Source organism: Battus philenor, unplaced genomic scaffold (genome assembly GCF_028537555.1).
Source record: "Battus philenor isolate CCGP_79_NKW_IND1 unplaced genomic scaffold, ilBatPhil1.0.hap1 SCAF_6, whole genome shotgun sequence".
Classification (NCBI taxonomy): domain Eukaryota; kingdom Metazoa; phylum Arthropoda; class Insecta; order Lepidoptera; family Papilionidae; genus Battus; species Battus philenor.
Genome location: NW_027181726.1, coordinates 2,160,012 through 2,183,602, shown reverse-complemented (window position 1 = coordinate 2,183,602; position 23,591 = coordinate 2,160,012). Strand labels below are relative to the sequence as shown.

Genomic DNA, 23,591 nt, shown 5'->3' with positions numbered 1-23,591 from the left:
TTCGAGTGATAATTTTATACAGTATTATTGCATATAGATGTAAGGTAAGCTTTTTGCTGTCGAGCTGTACATTGACCTCTCTGAAGCCAATGTAATCCCAAATGTTTGGTCTAGGCAGTATATATGATCAATGTAGTGTTTGAAATGTAAAGAATATTGCTCTGGTTTCCAAGAGTTGTAGTACGTTGGTATGTAAACACGCGGTAGTGCGGCGGGCGCGCGTATCGATCCGCGGCACTCGACGCCACCTTCGCGGGCGGCTGATCGCGTACCTGCCGCATCGTGTTCCCTCGTGCTCTTTTACTTTTCTTCAATGATACCATTACCATACCATATACTATGCAATTTTATATCGCTATTTCAGATTCCTTTATAAGGTTACTTTAAATGACACCCAGCAACCCCCATTACAATAATAAAACAACTATATCGTCTCAGTGAAAACGCTCCTTATAATTACCTATTCTTACCTTATTATCCTATTAATTACACTAGTCACTTTTGCCAACTATACTTTTTATATAATTTTTGTTCGACACCTTTACCTATCTGAACGCAGAAAAATACTTAAATGCGAATGTTTAGTGCATTCGACTTCTTTGATATTCAAAACAAAAGTGAAAGCCAAATAACTGATACGGTTATGTGCACACTTTGCATTGCATCTCGGCGTTTACTCTCGAATTTTTAAATACTTTGAATATATTGTGTGAAAGAGAGAGGCTACCGTAGCCACTAGTGAGGACATTCTTTACGAAGCGCTTCAGTGTGGGAAAGACAGAGGAGGGCTATGAGGAGGGTATCATTAAAATCGAAGGATATTCACTGCTGGACATAGCCTACTCCAATATATACACTATTACGCTATTGATACTTCGCACACATGCAAATATTTCGAAGCAAGTAGTAGGTGTTGCACCGTTATAGTGGGTTACTTTTAGATATAAATTTACGTACAAGTTGGAACCGATATAGATCATTCAAATCTAAATTCAATTCTATGCCGTATCTAGATAATAGCTTAAACTTTATATGGACGAGTGGGAAGATTATTCTGAAGCGTTAGGCGTTGGTTTTCTAGTTGTTCGTAGTTGTTGATGCGTCCTTGAGCGTCGGTCGACACGTGTCGGCGGTGTAAACTGGAACGAGCAGCGCGGGCCCGCCCTCTGCCCTCCCTGCGGGTCGATACGGCCCCGCGTCCGCGCCCGCTGTCGCCTCCGCTCCGCATACTTGCGTACGCAACCATCAGCGTTCGCATCTTCATTCAAATCGTGCAAAACCGAGACAATTTGTAACACTAAATATAACACGCATTTGTTTTAGAATACAAAATATATTCGATTACGTTTTTTACACAATAACAAAACACATCGGCGACATTTTCCATTAATTATATACAATATCACGTAAACAAAAACAAAATATAGCATGACAACTTAAATACGTGGGTATAGTATCCAGATTTATAATTGTTCAATAACTTAAAAAAAAAATGTTTTTTGCACTGAGATGGAAAAATGTGAAATATATCGATGCAGTGTCCGCATGTGTAATATTTTCGCGCAATTGGCTAACTTAATAAATAAATTGATATAACTAAATTCGTGGCCATGCCGTATTGACAATGCCTCTGGATACATTCGATCCACCGGATTCGTGCGCAGCCGGCGATGCTGCACAGGAAGCGGTGGGCCCTTACGCATTTATAGGTTTAAAACTGCACTTGGGTTAACTCGACAGCCACTTGGCTCAAATACCGAGCGGCCTACCCCGCTCCACTCCCTTCCTGTGACCTTTGCTGTATACGGATTACATTTTATCAAAATGATTCATTTAAAAATCCATGGAGTCCAAGAATATATTTTCTCGGATTAGCTTTACATTTATATTACTAATCATATTAAATGTATAATGTATAATAATAACATAATAAAAATAAAAATAAATTCTATTTTCAACCTTTAAAATTTGATACCCTGATAACTAGGTCATACTTATATTACTGAATGATGTAGGAATTATACACATTTATAATATATTACTGTCGTACAATTAACAAGTTTTTTTTTCAATGCAAATTCGAAAACGCTCCCGTGACGAAGGAGGTAGGAATTCCATCCTTTCGCCGCTCGGACCAAATCTCGAAAATGGCCAATATTACACCAGATAACGGAAAAGGTCAAAGTTAAGAAAAAATATTCCTCTTGAACATTTACTGATAATGTCACAGTCGAACAACATAACATAGAGTTGTATATATGTATTCAAACTATATTAATATTTTAAGTATTATTTGATCGTTGATACTCGAAACATTTCAACTACAGATATAGTTATAGTTAATCTGTCTGAAAAGGGAGAATTGAGTTCAGTCAAAATATTATCCAGTTAGTGAAAGCTCGCGTTCTGCGGCGCGGTTAGAAGACGGCTGCGATAAGGCGCTGCGGCGCCGTGACAAGCGCCCGCAAATCGTCCGGGCGCCCGTTGTTACGAGCTTTGAATGGCTTTATAAGTACATATTGAACTATGTATATAGAACTTCGTTTCAAACGCCATTTAAATGACAGCCAGTAATATCTGATAGGTTTCTGGCAAACACAAGTATAGTAATACCCCGCTTTACGCGACCCCGTTATACGCGGTTTCACTATAACGCGAATTGCAAATTTCGCACACAAATGCCTTGAATTACGCGAAAGAGTGCGTATAAATATAATGAGTCATCAACTTCTCTATGGTGTCTTGACCATCTGTCAAACAATTAAAAACAGTGTTTGGTGTTATGAACGTATTTTACAAGAACGTAAACAAAACGTTACCCAAAAGACAATAGATGTATTTTTCCGTAAAAAATAAGAGTATGTGTTGCATAAAGTGTTCCTAGAATTAAAGTGATTGATTAAAACGATTTGTATTTCTTTGTAATAATTTTTGACTATGTTTAATCATAAACCTCGTTATACGCGAATTTCAGTTAACGCGATTTTTTTTGAAACGTATCCCTCGCGTAAAGCGGGGTATTACTGTAAATGGATATGTTGATTTTAAGGTGAAACTACAATAAAATAGTTTATAAATATATCAATCGCTGATCATCGGACAGTAATTAGATGCAGGCAGCGTAAGACCGGACATCGTGGGGATCCTTGGAAGGCGGCCTATCTCGCAGTGATGAAAACCTTTCGGTGTTCATAAAAATAAATACAGTTTAATTACAAAACCTTATCACTACTGCGTCGGTTTCGAAGCGAGCGCAAACTTTGATAAGGTTTATATTTAAAAATGGAAGAGAAGTTACGAGCGTGCAATAAGCTCGGCCAAAGCTTTCGTCAATACACTAGCTACTTTGTTATAATTAATAACAACAGAAGTATTATCTGAATACAAAACGCGCTCCGCACCATAAGCATCGTCTTGCACAATCGTCATGCATAATTAAAATGAATTTGTCTAATCGAGATGAAACTAGGGGGTTACATAAACACAAAGCGAATTGAATCGAATTACAGATTCCCGGCCACGCTCGCGACATTGTAACACATTAAATAAACTAATTACTATGCCGGCGCGGTAGCCGGCTCGGAGCGAGCTGCCGTTGGTTGCATGCATTCCTGGCTGCCGTTCCTTAAACGTAACGGAGACATTGTCGGTAAATCGTTATCTCGCATCTCGTGCACTAAACGATAAATAAATACGATAACCGCGGTGTGAACGACCGCCAGTAATTTGAGGCGCGAGTTAATTTACAAACGTGTGGGCAGGTGCCAACCATATTTTCTACGAATGATTGAGCTAATTGAGTAGGGGTTGGCATCGAACACCACCCCGGGGAGGGTCGCGTGGGAGCGACGCATTACCCGGCCGCCCGCTTCACCTAGCCCCGCGACCGTCCGCGCGTGAGAACACTAAGCGGCGCTCGATGCAATTCCTTGAACTCGTGAACTTTATGCTATTTTACACGAGTTAGAAAGATTGAAGCTGAAACAAGGTCGGCATAAATAACATTTGTTAAAGTATATAAATGAAGTCTTCAGGAAGGATTTTTTTTTGACAAACACACATGTTGTTTGCCGAACATCTTCATCAAGTTTGAAACCCCATTACACAGGCGCTCATGTCTCCCCAACAACCTTAGCTATTTATTTCAGAGAAGCCTCTAGTAAATGGCTTAAGCGACCGCTCCCCAGAGATACTGGGCATAAGGGACTAAGAGGGGCCACCACGATTTGGAATGCTACACGGGTTTCATTTAGCTTTTGGTTTCGAAGATGCCCATGGCGTTCGAACCTCGACTCATTAGACCTCTGTTATCAGTAAGAAAGCGGAAAATTTGCAATTCCCTTTTTGGAAGTGCTACGAATACATCTGTTACTTCTTTACGGGAGATTACGTAGATATCACCGTAGCGCCCATCGTAGCTGCCTATGCATGTCCAGGGCTTATGAATAAACTCGATAATTCAATTTCAAGAATGCTAATAATAATTGTTTTAAATAAAACAACACGATAATGGCGGCCAATACTCTGTTACGCGGGACAGAATATACATTTCAATGATCTACGAAGATCGCCCCCTCGTGTTTACAATATATTCTATACCGTTCCCCTTCAAATAAAGTGAATCTTTAAGTGTACCGTATCTATCCGTACAATATTTTTAAAACAAGCGGTAAGCGTACATTGATAGCATTTTCACGAGTCGAGGAAAGCTAAGTGCTACGGCGTAGAGAGCGGCGAAAGAAATTTTGATGAAAGGAAATACTTGCTGCTAGGGTTTCAAAATCTTGCAAAAAGTGAAGTGAACGAGATGAAAGGGTTGCAAAGGGGTGTTTATGCATGCATACCGTAAACATATTTTTGTGATATACTTGTATCTTATATCTATAAGATTTACCTTCGTGGATGAAGTATTTAGATTCGCAGTTTTAGAAAAGTTTTGATGTAAATTAAATAATTGCCTTTGCATGTTATTCTTTCACTTGGCAATATTGTATCATTTGTTATTTATTCGTATTTATGTAATACCTTTTCCACGGAAAATAAATATATATGTATATATATATGGACAAGTGTACTATACTTTTATTTTTTTGTATATAAATAGTTTCTTTTTGTTATTAGTTATTATCTATGTCTCCCTTTTATATTTCCTTTTCTTTTTTATATACAGTTTTGGTGTACAAAAAGGTCAATTAATAAATGTAAATAAAGTACATTTGTATAAAAATAAAAAAAAATGCTCTTTTTTCACAATCCAACCACTTCAAACATTACTGACAGTTGGTGTCTTTTGCTAAAGATTGTCTTCATTGAGTCTTATCTGTGCAAACATTAATGCGTTGATATTCCTATGTTATATTACGAGGCCAAAGCACAACTATTGTGTTTTACATCTAATACAAAAACATTTCATTTTAGTTATCCCTAACTTGTTAATTTTAAATAACATAGACAGAAAAAAATCTGAGAGTTCGTTAAGCCTGTGACCCCAAAAATAAGTCATCCACCCCCAATTGAGGCAGACGGGCCATTGTCCTTGTGTAATAAAATCCCTCTTTTTACTGAGACACGTATACAATCGCCATTAATTGATATTTAGACGTCAGTCAGAAATTTTAAACAGCGGAGTTGAACGGGTAATAAGTAAGTCGTATTATAACAACAATGTAATTAGGGGAAATGGGTTGGGGGGAAACCGCCCAGCCCTCGCCCCCGGCGGCAACGTCTTGATCGTCTGCACGTATCCTGCGGTATCGAGTACCTTTGTGAGCTTCACAAAGCAGTGAAATGTTTCTTTCAACCCAAGCGCCCCGTATCGTCTACACGTCCGCTACAACGCATTGTCAAAACGGCCTAATATAAAGTTAATGCATGTTATATTTATACATCTAAATAATCATGTATATATGTTTATAATTTTTTTCTATTTATCGAATACAGCTTTTCAAAAAATATTATAAAATGCACACTCACGCACGCACACATACATGTGTTAATTTCAATAAAGAATTTTAAAAAAATCATTGTTAATTACGGAAAAGCGAAGACTCTAGAAATATAGGGATACATAAACATTATTATATTAAATACTTCTAAATCTATTTCCAAATTGTTGTTACTTCTAGTAACCTATTTCAATCGCCTAGAACAGATAGCCGATGGGGCCTTAAGATTCTAAACTGGAGACTACTACAAGATGGACGACAACCTTATTAGGTCTAACTTAACTAAGAACTAAGTCAAAAAGAGTCTAGCACAATCCCAAGCTAGCTAGTTAATATATAGCAATATAGGTTTAGTAAAAAAGAAAAGATAATAAAATTGCTATAATCGTTATAAAAGTATAACTAGAAATAAAAATTACAACAATTAATAAAATGTAAATAAAATCGAAAAATTTGCTCAATAAGACTATGATAATGTAGCCTGTAGTCTAAGAACGATAATGAGGGGAAGAAGGTGATGCAAGGGAGAAGATTTCAATGTGAAGAAAGGTAGAGATTGTAGGACATAGGGAAATATAATATAATGAAAAAATTGTTTACGCGAGTTGTAACGTCCCTGTCCCACACGAGGTAAGGGAGAATGAGAGGTTTACAAAAAGGGACCAAGCCATAATAAAAAAAAACCTTATTAAGTTGTCGGAACACACTGCCCTATTGGAAATATATATAAAAGATCTGTGTCTAGCATTGGGCGTGTTTCGGCTGAAGTGAAAATGAATACACTGTACGAATTCGATTCTAAAAAATAGCAATTGCCTATTCATTTTAAAAACATCGACTCATGCAATTTCAATCTTTAGATTTACGTCCTTAGGTACTGCGAAGAGACTCCATAATGAGATGGCAGTTCCACTTCATACCAGTACTCACACCGGCAACAATGGGCTCCTACCTAGACATCTATACATATAGTATGTACGGTGTTTGGCGGCACATGTAGGCGTCGACGGTCTCTGACGTACGTAATATTTACGAGACAACGTGGCCGCGTGTTTTATATACTTCTATATACTTCGTTCTATATAACGAAACGAACAAGCATTTATTTATTAAACGTTTGCATTTCCCTATGATAGCAGACGACGTGTTTAGTTATTGACTAAGTTAAATTTTATTAACTTACTTTGCTTATCATTTCCATTGTCATACACTCAAAACTAAAATATAGTCATTTTAAAAAACAATCGGTACTTATTTAATACTTTTTGCACAGCACAAGACTCTTCGATATAATCTATTCATGTGTACATAATACATCACGTCTTAACTATAGGAAAAATAACAAAAACAGATAGAGCAATAACTTGGCAATAGATTAAAGCAAACTGAGAAATGTGATTGTAGATCGAAGGTTTGTCTCCATACAATCTTATGTAATTCACACTGCGATTTAATTATATGGGATTATTACTGCTCATAAACAAATTTCCAGAAGAAGGGCAGCAGCGTCGCTTGTATACCATGTCACACTGTGATCGCCATCTCGCGCGCCAAGCGTGGCGATTTTGGTATATGCTTTCATAGATATCTTAAGGGGGCCTCCTCCTTTGGTTTGCAGTGGGTGTACGAGATTATAGCAATGATATAACAGCAAGACTCGACAGGCGGCATTATCTCCTTGTGTTTGGCACTAATCGGTGTAACGTGGCTCCTGAGGGTGCCCCGTGGAGGGGTGAAACACGTGTTGAGTCGTTTGGTGGTGGCGGTTGTGTGATTCGCATTGTTTGCCGCATACGCATTTATCAGCGGGCTGGCGGGCGGTGCATTTCGTTGCACGACTGCCACTGCATGTACGGAAGTGGCTAAATATTGGTCCTTTTCGTACTTAGGAGGTAACGCCTGATTCCATTAATTTCCTTCCTTTCTTTTTTCCTTCTTTTCTTTCCTTCCGCGAGGTAACGCCTGATTCCATTAAATAGACAGTTTTTCGGTAAATAGGTATTTAACCCTATATTTTGTCGTTTACAATAGAAATATTTGTAAACCTTATAGAATGCTATACATGTTGTAATCATCTCTTAGTTAAATTATTGCTTTATGAACATCCATAGCAATAAATAAATAATATTCATATCGCTGACTAGTGTTTCGTTACGTTAGGTACGGTCGACGCCACAAGCGGCGCGGCAAGTACGGAGATGGAATTAATGAATAACTCCCACACGGCCGCTCAATGAACGAGATATAGTAGACGATTAGCTCGCTTAGGCGACATGACTCCGCAATTGTTGCGCGCTACTACGCTAAAGGGAAAACCGGGCGCGAAGCAAAGTCCCCGCGAGATGACGTCACGATCACTGGTGATCAACTGATTTTCCAAAAAATATTATGATATATAAATCAAATAATATTACATACATTGACATTGAATGAATCTTTTAACACAAATAACATATTATGAATTAACTCCAGAGCGTATGCGCAATGTAAAAAAAACACATCAATAATATTTACGTTTTATATTAGATTATTTTACACTCAAAGATGTTTTATAACGATCTCCTAGAAATAAATGTTCGAGTCTATGCAATTCTACTCCTAATTTAGATTCATTCTTTATTTCTCTTGGCGATGCGGTAACTTGAGAATGACTTTACTGATTTAAGTGAAATGGGCACGGGCCGGTTACATATTTAGAAAAGGAAATTATTAATAGATGCAGTCTGCAAATGCATGAAGGACACCCAGAGGCTGCATCAGGAAAAGAGACGGTGTTCTGACTGTAGAGGAGTTGCAGGGTCATTGTGAATACGCAGATGTGATCAATAGGTAGTGGCTTACGCGACTGCAAGTTGCGGTATATAGAACAAAATTATTACGAAACTCTTCGATGTAAAAATAATATACAGAAATGTGATATCCAAATGACTTATGACTGTTGAAAATCTATCGAAACAGGTAGTATGAAACAATAAACCAAAGTTGATTTGCTGTTTTTCTTTATCAAGCAGAGCAACCGTTGAAGAGAACGATTATAAAACATTCAAACCGATGTCAATGCTGATCATAAGAATGAGGGTATAAGATGATATCAGAAACAATTCGTGTGTATACATGAGATTCGCATGTCTTACTCAGGCAGTAGGGGAGCCTAAACAGATTAGCAGGCGTCGCGCCGGCCGCCGGGGGTCGGACGTTAATCTCAGCGCAAATGGGCGCACCGTACCGCGGCCCCGGACGCAGACGCTCAAATTATAACCGGGGGCAGTCCGCACCCGGCCGCGGGCGGACTCTGATAGCGCCTAATACGGCCTTAGGTAATAACTTTAACAATATTGCCCGCCCTAGTCGTCTTACCGCTTTAACCGTCGTAATCTTTAGGTAAGGTACAAATTCAAAATTAATTCCAACTTGTGCTCTTGAAATTTATATTTAAAAAATATGTAAAACTTCGAAATGTAGTCTAACAAATACATTGCGATTATTTTGTAAAAATGCGTTCAAACATTCAATCTATAAAAGCCTACATAACATGCATTACTTATAGATACATAGATAGCCAAACTGATATTAAACTGTTGTACCGCCGTCCTTACCGAATAAAATGATATGTCCAAAAATGCAATCATTCGGTAGAGACAAAAAACTAAATTAACTAACTAAATATTGGTTATATCTTAAAGATTGATACACTTAAAATTATAATCTTTGTATAGTTAGACAATAGTTTTTATACCGAACAATATTTGAATATTTACATTTGAAGAACGCTTGGCTTTTTTTAAAAAAAAAAGATAACTTTGCCTATCTCCATCATTTTTAGCCAGAAAATTATGGAAAAAAAATTGCAAAGTGTATTGGAACTCGTAGATTGTATATATTCAAAAACCGAATAAAAATTATAACGGCGATATTCGTTTTGTTCGGTGGGGGCGGTGATATTATTTTAAGATAAGTAATTGTAAATAAATGCGCTAATACGTATTAACGATTCTTAATAAATGTGACAATTATTACGACAAATAATAATATTTTTAGCATTGACCACATTTGATGATGATTTATCGCATTGCATCGTAACTGCGACGGTAGACGACAAATAGGCACAACAACGTCGACATAGCGCGGTGCGGCGCGTATGTGATGGTCGACTCGCGTACAACGGGAAATTGCTGATCGTTCGGTTATTTCCGTCCGCAATCGCAGCGGAGAGACCTTCGATCGCATGCAGCCCGCGTCGTGGGACCCCAGCGCGCCACATGCCACTATACTCCTTACACGAACGTAACAATGTCTCTAATGGCATAGCAACGTATAGTTCCTTCAGATAGAGCTATATCGTTACCTTCGGAGAATGTGGTAAACAGTACCTACCCGCCCGTGGCTCGAAAATATCGAATCGGAATTCGTACGAAAATTTCCTTTCTCAATTACGAATCCACGCGGCGCCGAGCTGCTCGAGTGACTCGAGAGACCTTAGCCCAAAAGCGAAACAAGTTTTTACATCTACTTATCGTAAACAAGCGGCCGCAGCTATCGCGTCCGAGCGACAAAATACGCGCGCCGGCGAGCGAGATCCGATGCAATGGAGACATTTTTCATATGGAGATTTTAAACCGAAACGATTTTACATCCCCCTCGCGTCTAGACATCATCCATTATATCTACAATTCCACTTGCTTGTTTAAGATTTTCTTATACTTGAAATTGGCTATTGTTAGTTCATTTAATAGATACAATCTTTTTACGAAATATCACAACTGTATTCATTTTACTCGCTATGGTGTTATGAAAGAGAAAGTTAGATATTTTGGCCAAACCAATGCATCTTCTAGAAGACGAGATATATACGCTTTTAAATACAGGATGTTAGTTTCAGGTGCTTTAAAAGGGTGATTAAATATAAAGCTTCTACACTGATTTCCTTGCATAAAGTGATCACACTGACATTAATTTATTTTACCTATTCAAATGCAACTGGCAATTTCCAGGAGTACATAACATTTTTAATACTAAAAATTCCAAATTTTGAACACGCTTTTTTCTTCCTATATTATCATTACGTTATTTCTTATTTTAGAATAGCTTTTATCTTACATTACTTGACAGTAAATTAACTATACATTCACCCCTGTTGGCAATAGTATCAACAAAAAATGTTTTAGTCAAGATTTTATCTATGGTTTGGCGAATCTGTAAAATACGTTTTTATCTGTGCTCTCTCTCTGCTCCTTACCGCCACCGAGCACACGTGTTTTCCCTTCCTTGTAAACCAAACCCTAATACGAGTTCCGACACTCAAACTTTGTTAAGTTTTTAAGTTCACGGTCCCCTCCGTTCCGTGAACTCTTTCCGATGAAGCTGTAAAAGCCGCAAGGCTATCAGCATTAACTTCTTCCGAAACAATACAATACGTTCCTTGTAAAATTAATTCTCAATAAACTAATTCATTTCTGGACCAAGGCCTTTTAATTAAATACAGTCCACTAAAGTCAATCCCAATCTTATACAACCCCTTTAAAACTTTTACACCTATAACCAATCGATGGTATAGTTAAATTTGTGCGGTGGTATTTAATGAATGTAGATGCTTAGCTTGGATGTTCAGTGAGCAGGCGCGGGAGGAGAGGCACCGAGGCGTCCTTGCCACCCCGTCTCGCCATACAAGTGGTAAGTGGGTGACCGGGGGAGATTTATCGCGGCAATAACGGTTTTTATTTTTAGCTCGATATGCGAACGAAATGACGCCGCTGCAGGCCCTCGCTGCTGAGATGTTTATTTGCCGCAACCTCGCATAGTGTACTCATATTCATGTGTTACTTGTTATATGATTATTTTACATTAAATTAGTTCCTCTTAAGCTTAAAAATAAAGCTCTGCTCTACTTACTTTCATTTTCAACTTACTATCATCAACAATAATTACCACTGAGTTATAAATAATGCCTAGCACAAAGTGATTTGTTAAATTTCACTGTGACTGTGTTTGGCACTAATCAGTGTAACATAACAGGCGGTTGTGTGATTGGCATTGTTTGCCGCATACGCATTTATCAGCAGGCTGGCGGGCGGTGTATTTTATTGCATGACTACCACTGCATGTGCGGAAGTGGCTAAATATTGGTCCTTTTCTTACTTAGGATTGACTTCCGCGAGATAACGCCTGATTCCATTAAAAATTTCACTGTATAAGTCTATTGCAAAATATATATAACCGGTTTCTATACATGTATTTCGGTTCTAGTTGGTCGTATTTAAAATTTATTGTGAAGCCTATGTCCAATAGTGGACATCTTACGATTGAAACGAAGACCACGATACGTGTTTTAGTAGACATGAGTTAATAACTTCATTGTTTTGTATTAACTAAACTAAATTTTGACATACGTATTATACAATAGTATGATAATCACGGTGTATTTATTGGAATACTCAACTACTGTTCTTTATTGTTTCATAAGAAGACATGTTTATGCTCTTCAAAACGACGCATCGGTGGAGCGTTGCGCGCCTTTGCACGCGGTGACGTTTAACTGCATGCATAATATGAACGTTCGATAATCCTTTACAGTTTTTATTCATATAAACATGTTCATTACGATTTCAGTCACAATTGTCTCGTTTGTCCAACTCTGTATAGTATACACTTTAACAAATAAATAAATATTTGTTGCGTATATTGTAATACAATCTCTAACTTGAGTTTAAATTTTTTGTTGTTTACTCTATTTGAATATAACCATTATTCTGATTTAAAAACTAGGACGCTGATGAACGAAAAATAGCCAATAATATTTTAAATCATCATTAATTAGCTAATAGAAGCCTACTGAAAGGCATAGTCTCCCCCAAGGATGGACATGTCTGGTCTTGCGCAGGTTTCCGCGCCGAAATTCGATGATTTTCTTACGATAGCGCTATACAAATTTAAATACATAAACTATTACGTTATCTCGCTTGTGTGTTATCTATTCAGTAATCAGTGATTAGGAGACATGTTTATCCGCGCGGGAGCACGCGTTGATCTAAACGAGCGCGCAAGGCTGAAGCAATTGATGACGCGACGGTCACGACCACGCCGGATCTGCCACGGGCTCGGACTTAACGGTATTTGTTATTAAACTATTGATTTTTATACCTGGAGTAAACAGATGATGAGATTCCATTATCATCTTAAATAGACGAACGGTCGTCGAATATAATGAGTATTACCTAAAGAAATAAATATCGACATTTGACTTCTAGCACATTTGAAAGGGTTTATACTTATAGTTTACATATAAACGCATCTATAATGGAAAATTATTGAAGCCTTGCACAAATCGTAAAATTCGGTAAGCAACATAAACTAGCCGTATAGAATCCTGTTTGAAGCGTTGCAGCGCAAAAACATATATATGCAGTAAAGGACAGGAATGGAAACGTATCGATTAAACTCGAACTCCATTCTTCAGGAGCTGGAGATCAAGTAACAGCTCTCATTAGTCCTTTTTTAATTCTAAATATGAGGAGGAAAATAACTCCGGACACGCTTTGAGAAACACAACAATATGGAAAGGCTCGTTGGTATTGTAATGGATAAATTAAGTGCAAGCCTGCAAAAAATCTTCAAAATCTGTGCATGCAAAGTGGTGAGGTAGACGTGGCGTAGAACTAGGGGAAGAGCAATACAATGAGTAGTAGTAGTAGTACACCGATTAGTGCACTAATCGGTGTAACATGACTCCTGAAGATGCCCCGTGGAGGGGTGAAACACGTGTTGAGTGATTTGACGGTGGCAGTTGTGTAATTCGCATTGTTTGCCGCATACGTGTTTATTAGCGGGCTGGCGGGCGGTGCGCTTTGATGCACGACTACCACTGCATGTGCGGAAGTGGCTAAATATTGGTCCTTTTCTTACTTAGGATGGACTTCAGCAAGGTAAAGCCTGATTCCATTAAATAAAGAATGAGTATAGCCTACGACAGCATTAGTAAGAAAAGTACGTGAAAACGATAAAGCTTTATAAATTACTAGTATTTTGTCTCTTCCGAGTGCGGTCTGTTTTACATTGACGTAATATCTATTGACGACTAAAACACTTTCCATATATATTACTTTTAACTTTGAAGCGTTACATAGCTAAAGTTGCCTTGAAATTACTCGTTTTCCTTTTTATAATGAGGTAAATTCACGAAATGCCCTCTAAGAATATTTCTTTTATTTGTTTCCTACGCACAAACTCGTTAAGAATGCAACCGTTACGTTACAAACTTACTTTGATTAGTTAGACTCATATGTTCTGGAAATATTAGTTCGAATTTAGTTTAATAATAATTAATAAGCACTTAGTTTATACCGAGCAATGTCAAAATAACTGTGACAACAAGTCGCGACATCGACTCGCGGCAAACTAGGGTGGCAGATTGTAAATTTTATTACGTCACTACTGCAATTCTCGAACAGTGCACCAAAACTAAGTACATTACAAAATAAAACTAGTAACTTTATTGTTTTGTGTCGCAAATCGTGTCCATCTTGAAACGTCATGAAGAAATCAATAACGAGCTCTTTCCATATTATTCCATCTGCTTTCCTCGTTGCTTTTACAATATATAGTCTAGTCCAGTTATTGATTTGAATAGATCAGAGCATCGGGTAAGTAATTCTAACACGTTAAACGCCGCGGGTTTTTGACTAAAACTTCTCAACATGCCTTCGCAGGTTTTTGTTCTGTTAAGTATATTGTATTCGAATATGTTTTTAAAAAGGTCTATAACTTCATCATAGAAGGTTTAGAACATTTTTTTTCTGGGGGTCACCGGTGACCCCCACGGCGTTTAACGTGCTAACCATGATACTTTCCCTACAGCTAGTAATTTGTCGGAATTATCAGCGGTTGACCAAAATAAATATAACCTGAAGATATGGTAAGATGTTATTTCATCGTAAATCAGGGTTTTTTTCCTTAAATGTCACCAGGTCGTACCGCTCCAGGAATATCGCTGACTCAATTTAATATTCCCAACTACAATGACACATGTTACTCGCTAATATGTGTCATTGTAAGTAGATATACAGACGCGAAATGTCTCGATGGTAATAACTCCCGACCTTGGAGTTAAACCAGAGGTTAAATATAATCTAACCGTAAACATAGTGTGGTCACAGTCGCCGGGTGTACCGAAATGAATCCGTTTATGCAGATTTATGTCACGATCTATTTCGGGAGGCGGCGCCGGCGTGAACTTGCCCGAGAGACGCTCGTGCGCAAGGAAAACTTTATAATACTTGGAAGCTTACTCGGTAACAATGTTAGTCATGTGGGATTATTCACATTCAATTGTCACAACCTTTCCCGATGCGCCGCGCGGCGTCGTGGCGTGCTTTGGGCCGATCAAACGTGAGAACGCATTGCCTAATGTGTCGTTCCGAGTTTCTTGCCGGAGCCGGTGGATTGTGCGCGGATCGTGTTGCCGAAATGTTGCAAGCGCGGACCGTTGCGAGATCGCGGAACGACCGGACCGTGTCAACGACACTGCCGCCGCCGCACAACTATATCGATGTTTTAACATTCACGCGAATTGTTCCACTTTAAACGATACATTATTCTATAAACTAAAATAAATAAGGCATAGAAACATATGAGTACCATTAAAGTAGCAAGATGCGGCGTAATGAGTATGTATACGGTAGACTTAATAAGTAGCCGATAAGTACGGAGTAAATAGATAGCAATGTTACGGAAATATTTAAAAAGACCACCTAGTTTAATACAATAACATGCCCGGAAAACGGCGCTGAGGTAGACCGAAACTGCGGTGGATGAGAAAGAGGTGGAAAACTAAGGACATTCAGACGAAAATATTCAAGACAGATTGAAATAGAGGATAGGGACATACAGTAGGAAGTATAAGACACAATTACAATATTCTGTGATTACATTAAAGGCAGTTACCGCGTTCAGTTCGATGCAAAATTTAAAATAATTTTACTAAAACGAGTCAATGTTGTTCACGAGTTTAAATAGTACAACGTAGAACCCGGCAAAGTGTATAAAATAAACAATAGCTTATAAGTCGCGGTGCAGCGCGCGAACAAATAAAAATATGATGCGCGGCTGCGAGCCCGCGGCGCTGCCGACCACCTGTTGGATTCGGACGCGATCGTTCTTTTAAAGCCATCGGGGACCGATGCGGTCTTAAAAGTTTCGCCTCCGCCCCCATCCGGCAGCGCAAAGTCTGTCTAGTTCTTTTAACCTATTATAACACGTACGATGCCACAATAAGTTCGATATTGGCGTGAGCGTTCACCAACTGTCGCTGCGGATGACAAAGTTGGAAGTGTCTAGTCCAAGTGCGGTAATAGAACTTAAAGCGTATTATTGCTTCATTGTGTGGATTTACAACTTCATTGGTGTTATAAAAGTATGACTTTAAGAAATATAAGAACGATCTACAATTTCATTGATAGTGTCTACGTTAAAAGGAGTATGAAATTACATTATCGTATTGCAATTCGTATGCGCCTACTTTCTTACCCATTCCTGTACAATCTTTTGTAAAAGTACAAAGCTCTTCAATATTGTAACTATTTATTTACATGGCCAAACGCCTCGTAGATGATCTTAATATTTTTGAAGTTATAAAAACTAATCCGTATGATATGGATCGAAACGAATAACGAGAGTAAGAGCAATACACCCGTCATTGTTCTGCAGCGTATACACGGCCCGGGTACTTGGCTTTGTTATTACAATTGTCAGCAATAAAATACCTTAAATTATTTGACACGCATTTATATAGAGATGAATTCATATATTGTTAATAAATTCATTATAGAAGTATGTCGCAATACTTTTATTGATGTGTAATTTTTCTAAACAATTACGTTCGCGACATATTTTAATCTTTACTTTCCTTACTTAGCTTTTACTTAGGCAAAACTACATTCTAAAAAATTATTACATTAATTCGATGCCAAATACAATTACAACTGATCTCCACATTATGACAAAATTGTTATAATCGATAAATACTAATAATAGGAGGTCACCAAGTTTTTAGATCTCTTATGCCGACGCGCCAAACAGACAAGAGTCCTCCTAAAGGAGACCCCGGTTAAGACTTTGATACACGTTCAGTTCCAGTGCTTCCCGACCTTCGCACTGGAGATTGCGTAGCTGCCTAAAGTTCGATTGAATATAGTACTATTATATATTGAGTATCATATAGTTATTTACTGTTATGTATTGAGTACATACATATTATATATACGTACATACATATATAATATTTTCAAACTGAAACATTAATGTCTGGTGGTATTTGTAACCTTAATATTTAATAGAGATCTGTAACGTAAATAAGTCGTAAATGACACTAACGGAGAAGTTTTGAATTATTTTAGTATAGTGGTGGTCCTGCCGATTTTGAATCACTATAAGATACGAACACTAGGAATCATCACTTATTTATTTATATAGAAGACTAAAAACAGTCGATGATTACATATAGCAATGGTGTTGTTAAATTGCAAGCATAGAGTAAGGTTACAAATATTTAAACAGAGGGCGTCTACCACAATATTATTTTCTACAATATTTATTCCAAATACAAAACAGAAAAATTCCTATCCCTATTATGAAGAAAATGTCCAAAAAATTTAGGACCCACCGCACACGTTTGTTACGTAAAATAAAACAAGTACGCCAACTTCCGGATTCTTCACGCAAATTTACTCGCGGAGTTCCGAGCAGGCTTGATTCAGGCAGCAAATTACCGCTATCTCTTTCCTCGTTCCTTCATCCGCTGCCATTGTTTCGGGATGACTTAGCGCGATCTTAATCTTTCGCTTAATCGTTGCTGACGGCGCGGGTTCTGGATGCGCGATTAACGAGTGATTAGGTAGAACTGCTACAGTGATCGCGGCCCGACGTGAATAAAGTACTTGCAAACGTTTAAAAGTACGAGCTGCCGTATTAAGCGCCGTGTATTGGATTAATATCAAAGTCAAATTACTCTGTTGATTGAATTAGAGGTTTAAAATGACGGATTTGCTATGAATGTTCGTAAGCAGCATTATTAGCTGAGATTTTTCTAGTATTAAACAAATGCTGTTTTCCTGCTGGTCCCTATGCCTTTACTAGAATATAGATAGTAAGGCAATAAGTCCATTTAAATACAACCCGTTGCAGTAGCTAAGTTCGAAGTCTCTCACAGATATTGCTCGAGTGATTACATAACTAATTTCATTGAATTAGGATACATATTAGTTCTTAGGTTAGTTCTAAAGGACACTTTGTTTAATAACAAAGCGCGTGGGCTCCCAAGAGAAGATCTTGGTTTGAACTGTCACACGACACGCGATATTTTCGCATACGAGGGCGGTCAACGGGCTCGAACTATCGGACGACCTTCTAAAGTTGCACATTGTAGATAGTGTAAAGGAGGTGTACTCACGGCTGGCGATGAGCTCGGGCGCGACGAGACCGCTGAGGTCGGGCTCCTCGCCGTACCAGAAGATCCAGAGCTCCTTGGCGGCGCGCAGCGAGAGCGGCGGCGGCGCGGGCATGTCGTAGAGGTCGGGCGGCTGCTGAGCGGGCACGCGCCGCCACACGCACAGGATGTCACCGGCCAAGCAGCGTGCGTAGCTGCTGATCACCGGGTCGCCCAGCGGTGCCGCGCCCTCTTCACCCTCGCCCGCCCCGCCGCCCGCGCCGCCCCCGCCGCACTCGCGCTCCCACACCAGCTTACGCCATTTTATGCCATACAGCTCCGTCTGCGAACAGAAACTCTTATTAATAACACCAAACATGAGAAGTAACCAGCTTAGCAATACAGATTAATGGATACAGGTCACAAAATTATTATATTCTACCTCGCAAGTCCAAAGAAACTAAGGAAAATACACTTAAAGAATATTTTTGAGACTAGATCTAAGGTATGATGTATAATTATTATTCATAACTCTTCTTATTTGCTGTCCGTACATCGTCGACTTGTCAATGTATTACACACATGAAACAATAAGGCGCATCAGGATTTTTAACTGTTACAACGCTTTCAACCGTGTTAATGGTTCTGTTTGTAATGTGCTATTATAAATAAATAAAACTCCCTCATTTGTTAACGCTTATTTCTGCCGTCCCCTATATACGCGCAACGTTCCGGTACTTCCAGCCAAGAAAACAACAAGTATGTATATCCGTGATATTTAAACTGCGTAGTTATAGACTAGACTAGTTGGAAGTCGGAGCTAGTCGATTATAGTTATAAAAGCAAGTACTGCGCTGGTGCTATTAAGGTAGACATTACATAAACGGCACGAGCATCAAGTGAAGAGGTTGAGCGAAGTCGTTACGGGAGCGCGCCGAGAGCTGGTCGGACGTGCCCGCACGCCGGTTCCGACGCTTGTTAACATACAAACGAAGGCGCGGTGGCCAAAGTTCAAATGTTTTACTGTTAAACATTATCGTAGTAACAATAAATGTATTATAGGATATCATTTCAGTTTTAAAAAGAAATATATGTAACAAGATAAGACAGAATCATATATGAAATAATTATGTTTGATTAAAATCACAAAACAGAACTTACTACGACAATAAAAGTTCATGCAGTTAATGTCCTTAAAGTAATCCACGTGTTTTTTTCTTTTGATTCAGAGAAAGAAAAGTTAGCCGATAAAATACATATACATATAATATTCTTGTATATTATTTTTAGTCGACATGATCTACTCCTACACAAGAGTATATAGTCATGTTATAATGTGCTTGCCATTAAGTTCCTTTTCGAACTTGGTGATTGTAAGTAAGTGTAAAAGTTTTGAAGCTTATTAGTAACAAATGAGCTATAAAACATTCTTCCCTCTAAAGCTTTTAGACCCTGTATAAATAATCGTTTTATTTTGATTTCAACAATTCGTATAGTTAAGGATTTTCTTTATTCGATAATTGGTGTTGACGTCTCGTTATTGACCCTTTTGTATTCTATTTTTAAAAAGTGACTGTAATCGGCAGGTGAAACGAAAGTGAAGTGCCGGTAGCTGGGAGCGGGCATCGTAAGTGCGATAGAGTGATAAGCGTAATCTCATTGAGGGGATTTGCGGTAACAAATTCGCGAGGGGGAACTCGGGAACGATCTGAAACTGGATTTGGCGGGGTGCCAGCCGCGAAGGTGCTAGCGTTGGGCTTCAGGGCCGCCGCCCGGAAAATGCGCCACCCGTCTGCTCGACTATGGTAAATCAACGTTAAGAGCGTTTGAGATAAAAATTTTCACTTCGAGTACATTCAAACAATTTCATGCTACATACGGTTGGAAGCATTCTTAAAATGCACAACTTTGTTATCATTAGCTGTTATAGAAATTTCATTATGGTATATTTGAGTATGCGAAAGATGTAGCGATGCCTTCAATAGTGTGCTTTTATCTTCGATATTCACTCAACAGCCGAAACGACGTCAATATACGACAATATATTATATAAGAATACAGTTATGTGCAAAAAGTAATTAATGTACTATAGAAACAATTCGAGATATTCAAACAAATATACAAAAAAATTGATGTACGAATATCTTTTAGGAACCACAGTTATTTTGTGTCTTTTTAGTAAAAAACATTTCCAGTAGCCATGGTTTGACAATGTCAGCTAAACGATAACCTGTGTACAGAAATAAAATAACACATTCACTTTCCCTATGAGCAGTTCCACGGGAGGCAGGTGTCGCAACGACCTTCGGTAAGCAGATACGAAGCATCAGGTCAAACTGGCCCCCGCTCACCCGCGCAGCCCCCGCCGCGTCCAGTGCACCGCGGCCGGGGAATCTTTACAAGTTCATGCGCACTCGGAGCGCTCACCCGTGAAACGCAATTAGCCCGCAAGGAGCTGCATAGGCGGGCGCGGGCCTCGATAATTTCACCGTTCGCCTCGCGTTGCACTTTGCAAAACGTTAACTACATTGATAATTATTTATGTTACACGCCTTTAGTAAAATGTAAAACTTAACCCTGAGTCTTTACGAAATGACGAGGTGGGGCAGAAAGGGACTTTGTGACCTTACAATGACCCCTATGAATACAATTGTTCTACCAAAACCACACGTCGAAAAAATAGAAATTCTTATGTATTCGTCTAATGACTCGGGCTATGTTTTTTATTTAAATTCATTTAGAGCACTTTAATACTATTATTTAAGAAATCTATAAGCAGCGGTTACATTAAATAATTAACAACACATTAATGAATCTTTTGTACAACCTAATGAGCAGTGGTTTCCGTGAAGCTCGCGCCGTGGCTCACGGGTGAACGTTCATGTAATAACTTTTGTCTTTAACTGGGCTTACACTGCTGAAGAGGTATTTGCAGATTCCGCGGGTTCGAAAGCGCAATGGATGTTTAGCGTAAAACTTCTGTTAGGATATTCTGTTACATACTACTATTTCACCGGATTAATGGGCCGCTGAGCGCTGTATCTGACTCTAATATAAAATGTCTTCCAAAGTAATTTGATGATTTCGTACAAGTGTACATGTTGAAAAGTTCGAGAGTGGCGCTCGACCTTCACGGCAGCGGGCGAGTCCCGGCGCACGGAGCCCCGCGCGGCTGCCGTTACAGGGTCAACGGTCCCGCGCCGCCATCTGCGGAGGAAAAGGGCACCGCGCACCTGGCAGACGACCCGCGCCGATAAGGGGTACGGGTCCGATCCGGAACGGGTTTACTGTCAACATTGTGCGGGGAGCTATTGGTCGTAATGACCGCGTTTAGCGCCCGCGCGCCGCAACACTTAATATTTTGTTTAAGATATTGTCGATTTAATGGCGCGACGATTCCCTTTCGTTCGCTTTATGGTGTTTCCAATAAGCGAATATTTTAATGAGCAATTTAAAACGCGCGTCAACGATGCGACCGTCGTTAAATTATCGCTTAAAGCTCTTGACGAATATATTGCCCGCTCGTATCTTTGAAGTTAATTTTATTTCGTTAACACTTTATGAACTTCGAATGAGGACTGGGTATATATTTACAAACTGTAATGTTTGTACAAAATAAACAAAGATTCGTATTATCACGGCTGTCCAAGAATATAAAATTTATTGACAAGGGGACACCGTGGGGAAATGTGAGCATTACACATGCCTATAGAATGCAGCGAATGTCATGGACAAAATGTTAGCTTAACGTTATTATTGTTACAAGCCCTAAGTCTGCGTTCTTTATCATAACAATGGGTAAAGATTTCTATTGCTTTCGACTATATTATCTTCCATTTTGCGAGTTTTAACCCTTAATAGTCTAGAGTTTCAATTTTGATACCAATCTTTTAAACCGAATGTCCACATTACTATTAGTTTTTTTATAGGTTGGCTGTACGAATTTTACTGTTGTATATACGAGTATATACTATTCTTTCCAACGAAATTAAAAAAAAATCGATTTTTTCCTTCATCAAGACTCTCAAGCAAACACAGTAATATTTGAAAAGAATCACTTTCGTAAATCAGGCTATTAAGGGTTAAGTGTCCACTTGTATGTTTATATAATTTGATACAAAATATATTGAGTTTGTATATAATACCATCCTGATATATTTGAAGCCGTAAACATCTCTGAGTAGCGGAACAGATGAAAGAACATCATAAGATATAAGATCGCTGCATGATTGACGCATCGAGGAGAAGGATAATGGTATACTACAACTTAAAATTCACAGCTACGAGGGTATGAAACGTGCCCTATGATATGAGCCGCACACATCGTCTGCTAAGATGTATAGATTTCCAGGACAAAGTTTCCTTGGCTAAACTGTTTACATTTAAGGTCCGGAGCGCCGTTTAATTACGCACGAAGTGTTGATTTAATATATCGTGAATGTGAAGTAGCCGCGTCGACAAGTGCGAACAACTGAATTAAGATGCGGCGGCCGCGGGGACGGGCGACGCGGCCGAACAAATCTCCGTCCGTTGCGTAAGGCGAGCGATTCGCGTGAGATCGTGTCCGCGCGGACATTCCATTGTATAATATGGCGTTGTTATTTAACATTTAATTGCATTTATACATTCCATCTCCACCATTTCCACCGCTACTCGTGACGCAGGAAAAACGTGAAATTTATTTAAGCAAGTCGATGTATTACAATTGGAAATAACTTCTTACAGAATGCAACAAACTACAAAATTAGTGATTTTACTTCCACAAATTGCTGGTAACAATTATAAAATTTAGTTCAATTTTTATTTTTTTGAGGTCCGTTATTCGAAATCTCTAGAAGCTCTTATATAGAGATCTTAAATAACATGCGTTTATCACCTTTGATTTTTCTTATTTGAACTTACTGTTGCCTGATGCTATTTCTAATTTAGCAACAAAACTGCTTGTCATCGGTCTCTTCGGTATATTGCCGACGCTATACGTCACGTCACTGGCAGTTCATTAAAACTCTCGGCTCTAATTAGCCGAATATTTCACAGGCCTGAAGAGTGATTGGTAATCCGAATATTTCATATAGCTCGCAAACAATGCTAATTTAAGCACATAATTATTATTAAAATTAACGTGAAGAGATTTAATTTTCACGCTGTGACAAAATAATTCTCGGTAACGGCTGAGCTGTATGCCATTACGTTTGCCGCTGGAATTAGGGAATCTCACTTAACTGTTGGAT

At 38.7% G+C, this 23,591-nt stretch overlaps 1 protein-coding gene across 2 annotated transcripts in view; it reads right to left on the bottom strand.

The window, feature by feature from the left end:
- The window catches only part of skd (mediator complex subunit skuld), a 112,677-nt gene that overhangs the window by 57,382 nt on the left and 31,704 nt on the right, over window positions 1-23,591 (bottom strand). For both annotated transcript variants that reach the window (XM_068774020.1, XM_068774021.1), the window contains exon 2: window positions 18,385-18,703. In XM_068774020.1, coding sequence (XP_068630121.1) covers window positions 18,385-18,703 — 319 coding nt within the window. The remainder of the gene's footprint in view (window positions 1-18,384; window positions 18,704-23,591) is intronic.